General features: G+C 35.7%; 1 protein-coding gene across 2 annotated transcripts in view; it reads right to left on the bottom strand.

Annotated features, from left to right (window-relative positions):
• The window catches only part of LOC107672238 (ankyrin repeat and BTB/POZ domain-containing protein BTBD11-B-like), a 74,697-nt gene that overhangs the window by 13,457 nt on the left and 45,739 nt on the right, over positions 1-15,501 (bottom strand). For both annotated transcript variants that reach the window (XM_016465336.1, XM_016465335.1), the window contains exon 2: positions 7,333-7,476. In XM_016465336.1, coding sequence (XP_016320822.1) covers positions 7,333-7,476 — 144 coding nt within the window. The remainder of the gene's footprint in view (positions 1-7,332; positions 7,477-15,501) is intronic.

Raw genomic sequence — 15,501 nt, forward strand, 5'->3', positions numbered from 1 at the left:
GGTATTCTGAAAAAAAATGTTTTAGTGTTTTTTTTTTGTCCACTAAATGAAAGTAAATACGGTCCAATGTTTTATTCGATCCCATTGACTTTCATTGTATGGACAAAAACAGTTGACTTCTTCTGGATTTGGAACAACATGAGCATGAGTAAATAATGACAGAATAAACCAAGCATGCAGGCATTGTAAAGAGGGAATACTGATGAGTTTGAGCGGAAGCTGTGTGAACTATCTGACAGTGGAGGCCAAAGATATGCACTGTAATTACACACAATAATTACAGGATTATGTAGAATACATTATCAGCAGCCGTGGCAGTTACACACACAAAACAATAAAGCGCAAGAATACACCTGTCAGCAGAGAAACACACAGCGTTAGCAGTCGGAGGTGGTGGCAGGAGGCTCTCGAGAGGAGGAAAGAGGCTGGAAGCCACCTGGGGCACTTCCGTGGCCGACACTCATCTCTTATTCATGATAGTGTGTGACATTTCCTCAAGTCAGAGGGGCAGCAGAGGAACTGACTGAGAGATATGCTCAAGATTAACCAGCTAAACAAACACAGTGACGGCAAAAGGTCTTCGTCTATTAGTCATGATTGTAAACCTCATTACCAAGAGAGCCAGTCATCTACAGGTACTGTAGTCTATTCGTATGAATAAGCATGGCCATGTAAGATAACAACACAGCAGAAGCTTTTCTTTTTGCTTGAGTGTCTTGGGTTAAATATGATACTCTCATCCATAACGGTAGAGAAGGTGCCCTTCATCACCAGACTGAGAATGAGACGTTGGGAATGGAGGATGCAGAATGGTGTTTTACTGTGAAAACTGAGCAGAATCGATTGGCTGTCCTCTGTGAACCACGACATAAATTATCAAGGAAAGGCCATGAGAGAGGCAGGTGCTCTGCTTGGCTTTACGTAACAGAACAGATTTTTTGTCTTTTTTAACTGTCAGACTGGGATTAGTTGGATTAACTGTACTTTATTAAACTGTACTGTACTGGATTAAATGTCTGAAAAATTGCATGTCATGGGTATAACATCAAAGCTATATATATATATATATATATACATATATATATATATATATATATATATACACACACAATATATGAGAGAAAAGTATATATATATATATATATATATATATATATACTTTTTCGTTTTTATTTATTAATCTTATAAAATATTACATTTAATTATTAAATATTTTATTGAAAACATAAAAATCAAAACATAAGTTAAGCACACAATTAAGCACATTTCTTATTACTGTAATGCAAAAAAATCATATTCTCATTACTGTAACATGAAAAAACAATGATATATTAACTAAATATACTGTATCTACTTTAAATATATGTAATAAAACAAAACTTAAATGGTACTAAAAATATGTAGTATTGTTAATATTATAAAATAATAAATATGATTAAAACAATAAAATAATAATAACTATAATAATGACAATAATCATAAGACTCTTTGACATTTGAGCACATTTTGTGTGCATGTAAGTATATTTTATAATGTTAATAATATTTTATATATTAGGACCACTTGAGTTTTGCTTTCTTTTAGATATATTGCATATATTTAAAGTACTGTAGATACTGTATATTTACCTTTTCATGATTTTCACCCATAGTTTTCTCTTATTCTTCTGTTAAAAAGACTTGGTCTGGGTCTCATCACACCTACTGTACATAATGAGGTTGGCTTTTCCAGACATGCCAAAGAAATGTATATCTCAGCAGCCATCAAGGTTACAACTACAGTTTCTGTGACAGAAAACTCACAGCTCACCAGAATTACTGTATATCCTGTAAGAAACGTGTAGATAAACAATTAAGAACCAGTCATTGGGCACCAGCGGTGCTCCAGAGCAATGAAGCAATGAAACGTAATGAGCGTTTTATGGAGCAAGAGGGAATAAATGCATTAGCAGAGCCATGGGAGGAAACAGGAACTTTTAGGAAAACGGGGGAAAAAATGTTATGGGCGGCATGGAAACACTCAGTGATGGCAATCCAGCAATAAAGGTCTTTGATTGGTGTCTGGCCAACCTAAGAAAAAAAAAAAAACTCCTGACTGTTGTGCAGGTTTCATTCAGACAGAGCCTAATGTAAGACACTTAAACAGCTATTTATTCTGCATAAGAGTCGATTCTCCTTTAGGGCTGTTTTTAGAATTGGTGCAGATTAATGCGAAAATGACTATCAACAAATGTACGTTTCCCAATTAGCTGTTAATGGCTAAGTAACTGCCATAGCCCAAGGTAAAGTTTTTGCACGCACACACATAAATGCTGAAAGCAGAGAATTGGTCTTATTTAGATCAAACAAACCATTACACGAACAAAACAGTAGTATGTAGGAGAAAGCCCATAAAGTGCAATAGAGCTTAGCTTTTCTGGACTTTATTTGTCCCTTAGTTATTCGCTTTTATTGTACATACTAGAAACTAAATTTAAATATCCCCCACTTATCTTTTCTATACAGAAAGCAATTACTGTAAAATTGACCCCAGTAAGAGTCAGAAAATGTATTCTTCCATGCAAATCTGGAGAGGGAATTATTAAAGAACAAGATCTGCTAACTCAAGGACACCATGGAATTTTAAGATACAAGAATGTGACAAAAAAGGCTTCTAATGCATTGACCTTTTGACTCTTTAGTGCTCTTCAGGGAGAGATGTCTTCTAGTTAACTTGCTCATGAGTGACTCATAAAAACCTGTGTACTATAATAATAAGATTTAATCTATCGCCATGATCTCGTTACGGGATTTTATGAGTGTAATTATATTATAGTACAATTACTGTATGGAATAGTAGATTTCAGGCCTCCCTCTGGATCTATACGATCGTGACAAACCTACAAAAGGTCATATGTACTTCAGATTTACAGCGACTCTCTTTGAGAGTCTGAATGCCTTCCATTCCAATTTAATAACATACAGCTTTGAACTTCCCAGATCCTACTGCAAAAAAAAACATTGTACTTAAACACAATTATAAATATACATTACGTAATACACATTACCGCGGGAAGTAGGGGTGCTGAGGGTGCTGCAGCACCCCCTGGCATGTAGCCCAAGAAAAAATGGGGGGCCGAGGGTGCAGTGTTAAAAATAAATAAATCAAAATTTTGTAACAAAAAATAAATAAAACAAATTTTATTCATTTGTATATTCATTAAAATTCATAGAAAAAAGTAGCCTAAAGGCCCGTTCACACTAAGAACAATAACTATAAAGATAACTATAAAGATAACGATATTAGCGTCCACACCAGCAAAGGATATCGTCTGTTTATTCTAAGCGCATACGCGTCTGCCGCTTTAAATTCTCGAGCTCGTTATAGCAGGATGGATTCTGATTGGCTGTCAATGTTTGTATCGTTCATCAACTGGAAAAAATCGTTCTGAAAATGATTCCAACGATATTGTTTCTCTGTGCCTTTATCGTTATAGTTGTAGTGTGGACTCGGCTGTTCTTTAATATTGAGAACGATTTTTAGAACTATATCTTTATCTTTTCCACGACATTCTAATTTATTGAGATGCACCTGTAGTTATCGTGCTTGGTGTGAACGGGCCTTTAGCCTACATTGACAATAAGCAACAGTAAAACATGAATTAAATTTAATCGAATTGATTGTGAAAGTCGTTTCAACTTAAACTGACTTAGGATGTCGTTTGTTGCCATGACTTTTTGATCATTTTATTACCTGTAACATGTCTGTGCCGTACCCAAATCAAGAATTAACGACAATTTCTACAGCCATTGCAAAGATACAGCAGAGAAAGATCGAGAGTGTCTATTTACCTCAGCAGCAACCAATCTCGCATTCTCGCATCTGCAGCGCTTATTCTGATCTTTAACATTAGATCTTTCCTATTCTTGGAACAAAATTAATGCTTAAGTTTGATTCAGTATTACTCCTAATGGAAAAAAAATCCCACACACAACATCAGCAATGCTACAATGACAAAGTAGCTTATATTTAACATAAAACTTTTATTAACAGAACGAATAAGACATACCCGCGTTGTAACAAATAAATAAAAGTATTTTTGGATTTTCCCATTACTTCAAACGAATGCTTAGTTTGTGGCTCATTATTATTATTAATAATAATAATAAAAAAAGGCTATACAATAAAACAGTACGATGACAAATTCACTTATATTAAACTTTGAACTTTTATTAACAATATGAATAAGGAAAATATGTTTTACCCGCATTATAACATAAATAAATAGGCTAAACGGTGTTTGGATTTCCCCTTTCTTTAAAACGATCGTAGTTTGTGGTTAATTATTAGCCTATTAATTAAAACACATCAGCCATAAAATAGTACAATGGCAAATTCGCATAGGCCTATATTAAACATCTAAATTTTATTAACAAAATTAATAGGACGGATAGGCTATAGCCTACTTGCTTTGTAACCCAAATAAATAAGGTCTTTTCCCTCTTTTAAAACAAATGCTTAGTTTGTGGTTCATTGTTGTATTTATTTTTATTTATTATTTTTTTTTATGAAAACGTAGCATCAATAAAGACAAACTCGCCTATATTAAACGAAGAAATAAAACTTTTATTAACAAAAGGTGCGTTTTTGGATCATAGTGTCTCGCATCACTCTCGTCACATGACCAACCTCCACACCCCCACCCCGTTTTATTTCTCAGCCCCCCCTGCTCAAAATACGATCCCGCGGTTATGGTAATAACCACAATTTATTTAAAATAACTGTTTTTAATTTTAATATATATTAAAAAGTAATTTATTTCTCTGATGTTAAACTGAATTTTCAGCAACCATTACTTCAGTTTTCAGTGTCACATGATCAGAAATCATTCTAATATGCTGATTTGGTGCTCAAGAAACATTTCTCATTATTACCTATGTTGGAAAAAATTTTTTGCTGCTTAATATTTTTGTGATAACCGTGATATACAAAAGTTCAGGGTAAGATTTTAAAAAAAGGAAAAATGTAATGCTTTTATTCAATAAGGATTAAAAGTGAGAGTAAAGATAATTAAAATGTTGCAAAAGATTTCTGTTTCAAATAAATGCTCTTTTGAACTTTCTACTAATCAAAGAACCCTGAAAAAAAATTATCTCGGTTTCCACAAAAATATTAAGCAGAAAAAATGTTTTTAAATTCATCTATGCTATCAAAGATGTAAGGATGTAAAAAAATAAAAATCTATCAGGATGTAAAAAAATAAAAAATCAGCAATACACAAAAACTCATTTATATCATTAAAAGCTATATAATTAGATCTACGTTTTGCAAATTCAGCCTTCTCTTAAAATAAACTCTGCCCTTTGAGTGAGAGTGTTCTGTTGTGACTGTCCAAAAGCAGAAAGATCCTCTATGTGACAGTTGTTGTTCCTGCCCTTGCTGGAGGCGGAATACTGAATGTGTAAATCAGGGAAAGACCACTGTCCCTAACCAGGGTTCAAACTGCCCTCAACTTGTCCTGTAGGGTCACTGGGGACATCCATGAGAAAGAGAGAGACAGACAGAAGAGAGAAATAGAACTGGAAATAGATGAAGCATTTTATGGAAATCTCCATGGATACTGTGTCTATGAATGAATGAATGAATGAATGAATGATGCATTTATATAGCGCTTTATTGTGTATTGCTGTACACCCAAAGCGCTTTACAATCATGTGGGGGGATCTCTCCTCAACCACCACCAGTGTGCAGCATCCACCTGGATGATGCGCTGCAGGGTGATATGGCTGTCACGTATACACAGATGTAGATATGGCTTTCTATAAAAAAAGTACTAATGGAGATTTTATATTTAAGGTTTGAAGAGCACAGACAATTCTGAAGGAACAAACAGCAGCATTTTGCGCATTCAGGCTTGCTATGAGAAGTTTTCCATTTACTTCTCAGTTATTAAACAGGGCCATGCTTATTTGTTGTATTTGATGTGAATTTTGTGTTTGTTGTTGCCGAGTTCATATAAGGCAGGCGTTGTGGCTACAAAGATTTCTCTTTCTATACTGCAGCACATATAGTATTGCGTTTAAAATCGATGTTCTCAAGAATAGAACAAGATTACAGCTGTAAAATATATTGAATTACATGACCAGTCTCTTAAGTAAAAGAGGTTTACAGCTAATTAGATTTGCATTTCCAGAAGGCAGCAAGGCAGCAAAAGAATCGTGTTAAAGCTGTAGACAAGACTAAATTTTAGGCTTTGGTTCTGTGTAAATTAAAATGCTGTCATTGTCATGACATTCAGCATGCATCTTGTTTTCGGACGGCTGCACATCATACGTCACTGTGCAGTAAAATAAAAACAACTATAACTGGATAAATATGTGCAAGGAAGACAAGAATATGCAAAAAATATGCAAGAAAGAAGAACAATCAAAATTTATTATGTAATTAATTGCAAGAATGCAATGTATACGTATATTAGTTTTTGAACATTTTAAATCGAATATATTTGTAAATAAACATAAAATAAATCTACATATAGATATAAAATAATATATAATAATATAATATTCCATAATATACTAAAATACACATAATATATACATATAACAAAAATAAACAACCAAAATTAGAAATTAAATTGGCTTATTTCCTAATTATACATTAATTATTTATTTACATATTTGTTGATTATTATTACTTATTAATCATTAATAATACAATACAATATATATTAATTATTATACATATTGTTAAACCAGATGGAGATGCACATGGGATAAACTGCATGCTGTCTAACTAAAAGCTCTGATGAACAACTGAGTTACTGATAACAATGACCATTTTAAAAACCAATATATCAAAAGCAGTGCATTAAATTCATGGGGAAATCAAATACAGTGTATGACACTTGTATGAGAGTGGATTGTGCTGTATGGGATGTTGAGAGCTAAGGGCCTGCTTGAGGTGAGAGAGAGAGAGACCTGAATCCTGAGCAGATGGATTCCTACTAGTAAACACATACCACTCTGGTGTAAAATGACTGCAACCTGTAAATACTTCAAACGAAATGAATTTGCATCGAAATGTATATCTTTAAACAGTCCGCACCATCATGCAGCTGTTCCTGAGTATTCTGAAAATGTGCTCTACATGCAAATCAAACAGAGCTGTAAATCACCCGACAAAACAACTACTGAGTAAAATGCTTAAAACAGGTGACTTTGCATACACGCAAACACAAACATGTATTAAACCAAAGAATGATGGTGGCTTCTGCTTTTCTGAACAAGGAATTATTGGGAAAGTAAAGAAAAGCTTTAATTTGAGTTGAAAAATAGACGTTTGGTTACTCACTGAGCTCAGCGATGCTCCCCACGTGTGTGGCCAGCAGGGACTGCTCAATAGTACGCTGCTCGGACTGAGTGTAGGCATCTCCAGCTTTACTCGAGCACTGCTGGTTCCTGTGCAGGCTCAAACTGTCCGGCAAACTGAGGATTCCTGCACAAAAGAATTAAACATAAACTCAAACTTTTACAGGTCCAGAAGCTCAATCAATAGAGCATGGTGCTAGAATCGTCAAGACCAAGGGTTCAAATCCCAGGAAATGCTTGGGATAAAAGTGTAATTCAACATTCATTTATTTGGCAGACATTTTTTCCCAAAGCAACTACATTAAAGACAATTATATAATAACAATGATAATAATATCAGAAACAAACACCCCTCAGGAACAGAACCCATGACCTTGCTGTTGTTAGCACCATGCTCAATGCTCAATACTAGGACTACAAGGACTTCTGTCCCGCTGAAAAACCACTGGTGTTGTTTCTGGCTAAAATCGTGAAAACTTCAAACCATTGCTTCTGGCTAAAGTCCTCAATCCATAATATTGCTTTCTCCAGTGAAAAAGTCATCTTGTCTGAATCAGGAAATAAATATGCAGATCAAGCACTGTTTACAAGCTAACAGTATTAAACAAATATGCTGGTGGATTTTGATGTGTGAGGACAACAGGAGTTGGATTTTTTTTTACTGGAGGGAGCGTTATTATGGATTATGGACTCATATTTTGGCCAGAAGCGGCAGCTTAATTTTAAAACAATTTTAATTGATTCAAACAAGACGGATTTGTTTCTTACAAACATGCAACTTTTCACTTCACAAGACGCTAACTAATGGACTGGAGTTGTGTGGATTACTTGTGGATTATTGTGAGGTTTTTATCAGCTTTTTGAACTCTCATTATGACGGCACCCATTCACTGCAGAGGATCATCATCTTCATTTAAAGGGCTATTTCATCCAAAAATGAAAACTCTATTATATTCACCCTCATGTCGTTCCAAACCCATATGACTTTCTTTCTCTTGTGGAACATAAAAGAAGATATTTTAAAGAATATTGGTAACCAAATTTATTGAAAAATTGGTTTTGGTTCCCAACATTTATCAAAATATTTTCTTGTATGTTCCACAGAAGAAAGAAAGTCATACAGGTTTGAAACAACATAAGGGTGAGCAAATTATGATATTTTAATTTTTGGATGGACTATCTTCTTTAAAGGGGTCATATGATGCGATTTCAAATTTTCCTTTCCATCATATGACCCCTTTAATAATAATAAGCAGGCAAGCCATATAACAAGCCCTCCAGGACTCCCTTCTTGGCGTTAACAGGTGAGAAACTTGGCCAGCCACTTGTTTTGTCTGCTCACGAGGAGAAAGGGAGGCATATCACCTTTCTGGACAACGAGCAATTACTGTAAAGAACTGCCGTCCTCTTTTTGTGGAACACGGACTGATGTCTACATGCATATAACTTAATGCTAATGTTTCAATAATGACAATTGTACCAATGAAACAGACTCTACATCACACAGTGTCCCTGAAATCAACATTAGATTGAAGGCTCGCTTGTTCAGCACTACTGCACCATCACAAAGCTTTTCATCCCGGCTCACAGCTGAACCACTGAGGTGAGACTCCGTTAGTGTCTGAATCACTGTGGTTATTGTTTTTAACAGCATGGCTTGGCTCCTCGAAAATTGGATTCCCTCTCATCCTTGTGTTCCCATCAGTTCCATTGTTGCCAAACACTCCTCGAGCTGACGGCGTGTTAAATTATGATGTGGCAGAAACAAATGACTCTATTTTGTTGTCCTCCACAGACAGAGGGGCTTTCGTTTGAACCGTACACTTGTGAGGCAAATGTAATTTTAGGGGCCTGGCTGAGAGCGGGAATGATGTAAATCGTTAATCAGCTTCACCCTGGGAAATGTGACGGCAGTGTATGTTGCTTATCATAATGTAAATATATTGCTCGACAAACTCATCATAGGTCTTCCAAGGCATGTTATTATTATTAAAAATACACCCTTATATAATTGCTTCTATATAGATCATGCAGTCCATCTTACAGTAAGTGCTTTGCTTCAAGGAGGAATAAAAAATAAGGCGCATCCTGATAGAATTTGAACTAGGTTGCCATGGAGACAAGGCAGGGGTGGAGTGATGGTTACTTGCCTGCGGCATGGGAGGAAGTACAGGTGTTTAGCAATGCAAGACCACACCTCACTGTCCTGGGCCTAGTACTCTGCTATTGTATTCATGTATTAATACAAACTAATTTGCAGCCCTGCAGATGTTCATAAATGTTCATTATAAGATCTTGCTCTCCATTTCCCTTGCCTCAGCTCAATGAAGAATGACTGACAGGTGTATAAGATCCAAGAGCGGCGCAAAATTCCCCCTTGTTCCCTACAATCTCTTGAGTCCAGAGCTCTTATTAAAACTCTCAGCGGGTCTCTTTGACAGATGAGTGTGCCAGGCTCATGCACAGCCAGCCTGAAACACTTAAAGCAACGGGTGGTAAGACTGGCATCTTGCTCACTTACCTTTCAGCTCCACTTCCTCAAACATCGGTCAGGGTTAACTTTTCAAATTACAGTAGGCTATAAAGACTTCACACGTAGAGAAATGCACACACACACACACACACACACACACACACCCACACACCCACACCCACACCCACACATAACTTTAAAAGCCTGGCTTCTTCCAAATCCTTGCCTTCTTTTGTTTTGTTTTGTGATTATGCTTCAAAAGCAAACCATGCTCAAAAACATTTTATGGCAGGCTTTTACAGTTGGCCTATTCCAGAAAATATATTTTTTATATTTTTTGAAGGTCAATGCATCAGATAACAAAACATGAAGACATGTACCATTTATTTTAAAGAAGAATAGCACAAGCAAAAAATTTCACAATTTCACTTATTAAATATAAGAACATTTTGGGGTCAATAACATTTTTTGTTGTTTTTGAAAGAAATATCTTATACCAATGCTGCATTTATTTGATCAAAAATACTGTAAAAATAGTAATATTTGAAACTTTTATTACAATTTAAAATAATATATTTTAAAATATAATTTAGGATTTTATACAACCATTAGTCCAGCTTTCAGTGTCACATTCTTGCTGATTTGGTGCTCAAGAAACATTTCTTATTATTATTAATGTTGAAAACAGTTATGCTGCGTAAAATTTTTGTGGAAATCAGGATTCTTCGATTAATAAAAGGTTACAGCATTTATTTAAAATATAAATCTTTTGTAACTATAAATGTCTTTACTGTTGATCAAATTCATGCATACTTGCTAAATAAAAGTATTAGTATTAGTATCATTATTATAATTAATTTTATTTTTACTGATCCTAAACTTTTGTACAGTAGTGCATACTACTCAAAATGAAGACTTCTGGACACTTTATTGTTGTCAAATGTTAAAAGCAAAAATAAAAAAATAAATAAATAAAAACACTTAGTTTAATATTCAAACTTATATTCAAACTTCATATTCAAAATCAAATGCTTATACATGCCTATATATCTCAGGTTGCTCTTTGTAGATCCCTGAGTCAGTTTATTCAATAAATAATTGAATAGAACATAGAATAATAATATTAATATTTTAGTATTAATATTTTTCAGGTTATTCAGCAGTCAGGTAACAGCAACCTGTGATTACAACAAAAAAAATAATTACCTGCAGTTAAATTATTGAAAAGGAATTGATTGAAAAGAAGAAAATCAGTATTTCATGGGTATTAAAAGATTGTGACATTTTTATTTTATAAAGAGTAAAAAAAAAAAAAAAGAAAAAAAGAGCTGATCTACCGGAACAACCAAAGCATCAGGGTGCAGGAAAAAAGCCTAAAGCTTGAAACCATACTGTCATTCATACAGTGCCTCCACTTCTTCACTCATGGCTGTAATGAGTTATGGCGACCAGTGTGAAAATGCATTTGCATAATGCTGCATAATAATAAATAAATGATCATGATGCCAGGTCATGAAGTGAAAAGTTCTTCCCTCAAGCTCCTTATTCATCTTCTTCAAGTGTGCAGTATCTGCCAGTGATGCCACTGCAGATTAAGACCTCTCTCACTCCAGCTCGCTATTCAAAAGGCCTGTGGATTTGGAAACCATTAAAAGTGTGTCCAAAATGATACCTGTACCACAAAGTCTCTATTCTCAAGGAGCTCGGTTTATGATGACATAAGTAGACTGAGAAAAATAGAGCCTCCAGCTTTTTTTTTTCCAACGTATGACACGCATTTTCTCTATTCTGACTGTCTGCTGGACATCACTGGATTCATTTAAGACATTTGACCTAAAAGATACAGACCTCCTTGATCTGGGGATGTGGTTTGGTAGAGAGCCCACATTACAACTGGAGTGAGTTCTTATGAATAATAAGTGAATAATAATGATATGAGTAATAAGTCATAACTTTGTGATGTAGTTAGTTTTTAATAAAGTTTTTAGGTTGACCTCAAATTGCAGAGGGTTTTCGCAGAATCTGACTTCGAAAACTACTTTTATAAAAGCAAACCTAGCAGATTCAATATACATGAAATTCTTTGTAACACTATAAATGACTTTACTGTCACTTGCTGAATAAAATCATTAGTTTCTTAAAACATTTTTACTGTAGTGTATATAGTAGTTTATATTATCCAAAATTAAGGAAACTTTATGGTCAAATGTAAAAATAAAAATTTGATTACTGTCAGATTAACTTTTTCAATTAATTCAATTAAAATAATAATAATAATAATGATATAAAAACTTTTGAACAGTAATGTATTTTGTTCAAAATTAATTTTTTTTATGGATACTTTATGGTCAAATGTTGAAAGCAGCACAAAAAAATTAAGTAAAATAAAAGTAAAAATAACTGAAAGGGGAAAAATTGTAACTTTGGTTTAATATTCTGTTATTTAATTCAATTAAAAATGTATGCATTTTATGTGTGGTGTAAGTGTTCAAATATTATAGATGTCTAAAATATATCTGAGGTTGCTCTTTGTAGATCTGTATATTCGATAAAAAAATTGAAAAATTATCTAATGTTGAAAACCGTTATTCAAGCAAGCCTAGGCCAGCAGATTTCAATACATGCAGGTTTCAAGCCGATGAACAAGAGAGAAGGAATAATGAAGGCGTCTGCCAGGTTTAAACCAGCTGAGGATTGTGGGTGTGCAGGCGTCAGTGCCCTGTAACAATGTCAAAACCCAATGAATTCACATTGGCAACATACAACACACCCCTTTTGTCCAAAACTTGAGGCTTTGGTTTGGAAAAACACAGCATACACAGGTTGGCTCAGATTGAAGGCTCTATAAAATCATTTGCATTTCACCTCTAGGGTGCCAGAATTTCATTACAGTACTTATCACATGTTTCACAGTGGACCAGTCGACCAAAAGTGCTTTGACAGGCTGACAAGGGGACATTAGAAGAGCTAGCACAGCGCTGTACACTTGGGGAGGATCCGCTGAGACATACCAGAGTTTTCCCAGCTTTCCCATGCACGCGTGCCGAGTGTGGATATGCCGCTGACCTCACTAGGGCTTAGAGTCTGTATTTAAATATATTTTAAAGGCCTGTGAAGCCTGGCCTGCTCACTTAGCCTGAGAATGCAGATGAAAACACACACACACACACACACACACACACACATTTTCTGTCTCTCTCTGAGTACAAATGTGGAAAAACAACTCCCTGGATTTCTCACTGTGCAATGCCAGCATGCAAAAGCTAGAAAGTGATTCAAGTCACACCATGTAAACCTACACCCACAACTCCCACGCAGCTATGTACTTGGTCAACTCTTTTACTAACCCCTATGCTAGGTTAAACCCACACATAAGTAAAATAATATCCAGTATTTCTTGTGCAAGATGGTATTTTAGTGACACACTAGAGACTTGTACGATGGCATTATATCCTGCGCACTAGATAAACACCTCCTAGATCAGTTTAACCATATAGCGGATAACTGAAACAATAGTTTGAGAGAATTTTGTAATAGGTTAAATCACACATGCTGAAATCTGGCAGCCCAAAGCAGATGGGAGTCCATATGTATGGCAATAAGAACTAGGAATGCTGCATTTCTGGGGAGCGGAGGGAGGAGTTTGAGGAGAGGGATGCAGCGGTGTCTACATGCGTCGTGTGACTGCGCAGTCTGTCTCCAGTACTGGCTGACTGCCGCAGAGCTTTAATGGTTTTTGGAATCATCACCAGTGGTGTAGTGGAGGGTATACGCAGGTATACGGCGTATACCCACTTATTTTTCAGTCGGCTTTGCATATACCCACTTCTAAATCCCCTCTGATACGCATCATTCATTAGTGACCTGCATTAGCAAAAATCATGAAAGATCAGCACACGAGTAGCCCAATCAAATTGTGAATAAATGCAAATATTCCCTAAAAACACCCAGTAAATACAGTGATGCGGTCAGGACTGAGGAGCCGGTGTTTCCCTTGATATATGATCAAGGTTGCCAGGTTTTCACAACAAAACCCGCCCAATTGCTACTCAAAACTAGCCCAATCACATTTCGAGGGGGATCCCCCAGTAAAAATCGCATTCCGGTGGGGTAAAATACACGTTTCTGGTGGGGTTCCCTTGGTAAAATTTGCATTTTAGGGAATAAATATCACGTTATTGGGGTCGCTTAAACCCGCGGACATGAAAAACAACCCGCGGCAACAGTGTTAAAGTAGCCCAATTCGGATTTGGCAACACTGAATATGCTAGCAAAATCCGTGTATCATTCGATCATTCGTTTTTTTATTTAATATTGAAAGTAGAAAAATGAGAAAACGGCTCCTTTTTCGTTTTTTTCCAAAAAACGAAAAACGAGAATTCAGCTTAAATTTACGTTTTTCGTTAATGGGTGGAAAAATGAATAAACAGCTTGAATATTCGATTTCTACATGTGGGCGGGAATTAAACGCCCCTTTCTGCTGATTGGTCAGCCGAAGATCAAACCGTGCCTTCATCACAATGCCCAACGCCATTGGATCAGAGCACTGTCAATCATTACCTGATTCGCTGCCTGTCATTTTAGCAATGTTCAACGCCATTTCAATTAATGAAATTATTAAGAAAGATGAAGAGAATTACTCAAACAAAAATTAGTTTTCAGAAATACAAACGACCTCATAATGCTACACCGGTGCTGTTAGCCAGCAGCTCAGCTAACGATAGCGATGCTACAACGGTACTGTTAGACAGCACCACAGCTAACGTCAGCCAAGCGCCCACGCCCGCTTCGTCCCCCGCCCTGAGAGAGGGTGCCGACAATGACAGAGATGCTACCTCTTCAGCTGAAGACGTTAACCAAGGTGAGCACATTTTAATAACAGGACCTTGTAAATTATGTTAACATGTTAGGGCTCAGCCTCGAAATTACCATATGCCCGTCATTGTATGTCATGGGAGAAACAGTTTTTTTTTTTTTTTTTTGTAGTTTTAATGTTTATTAAAAATAAACTAATCTCTGGCTGAAACACTTTGAAACCTTATCTTGAATATATCTTATATTCATGCATTAGGCCTGTGTAGGACCAGTAATATTTGCAAAATGCCCCTTGCAAGTAGTCTACTGGTGCGGACTACTTACAAGATTTGAAAATAGTTGTACAATTTTCATGTGTGGACCGCTTTAATACAATTGGCGGCATAAATTAAGAGTATACCCACTTCTCCAGGGACCACTACACCACTGATCATCACCAAGGATTTGCTCCGAGTTGTTCGGAGATCAGAAAGTTGGATCAGTCCGCGGATTTGTCACTGACGGCATGTGTCTGTTTGAATTTAAGACACGCATGGCTGTCAGAGAAACGGTCAACACAAACCCCTCAAATATTCCCACTGAGCAACTGAACATACAGCATACATACACTCAAAACATTAAGAAATTTCTATTTCTATTTAGCAATGATGCATTAAATTGAACAGAAAAAAATTGTAAAGACATTTTTAATGTTAAAGGGTTAGTTCACCCAAAAATGAAAGTTCTGTCATTAATTACTCACCCTCATGTCATCCCAAACCCGTAAGACCTTAAAAAATGAAAATTATCTTGTGTTTTACTTGCCCTCGAAGCATCCTAGGTGTATATGACTTTCTTCTTTCAGACAAATCCAGTCGGAGTTAT

This window comes from Sinocyclocheilus anshuiensis, unplaced genomic scaffold (assembly GCF_001515605.1).
Source record: "Sinocyclocheilus anshuiensis isolate Anshui unplaced genomic scaffold, SAMN03320099.WGS_v1.1 scaffold997, whole genome shotgun sequence".
Classification (NCBI taxonomy): domain Eukaryota; kingdom Metazoa; phylum Chordata; class Actinopteri; order Cypriniformes; family Cyprinidae; genus Sinocyclocheilus; species Sinocyclocheilus anshuiensis.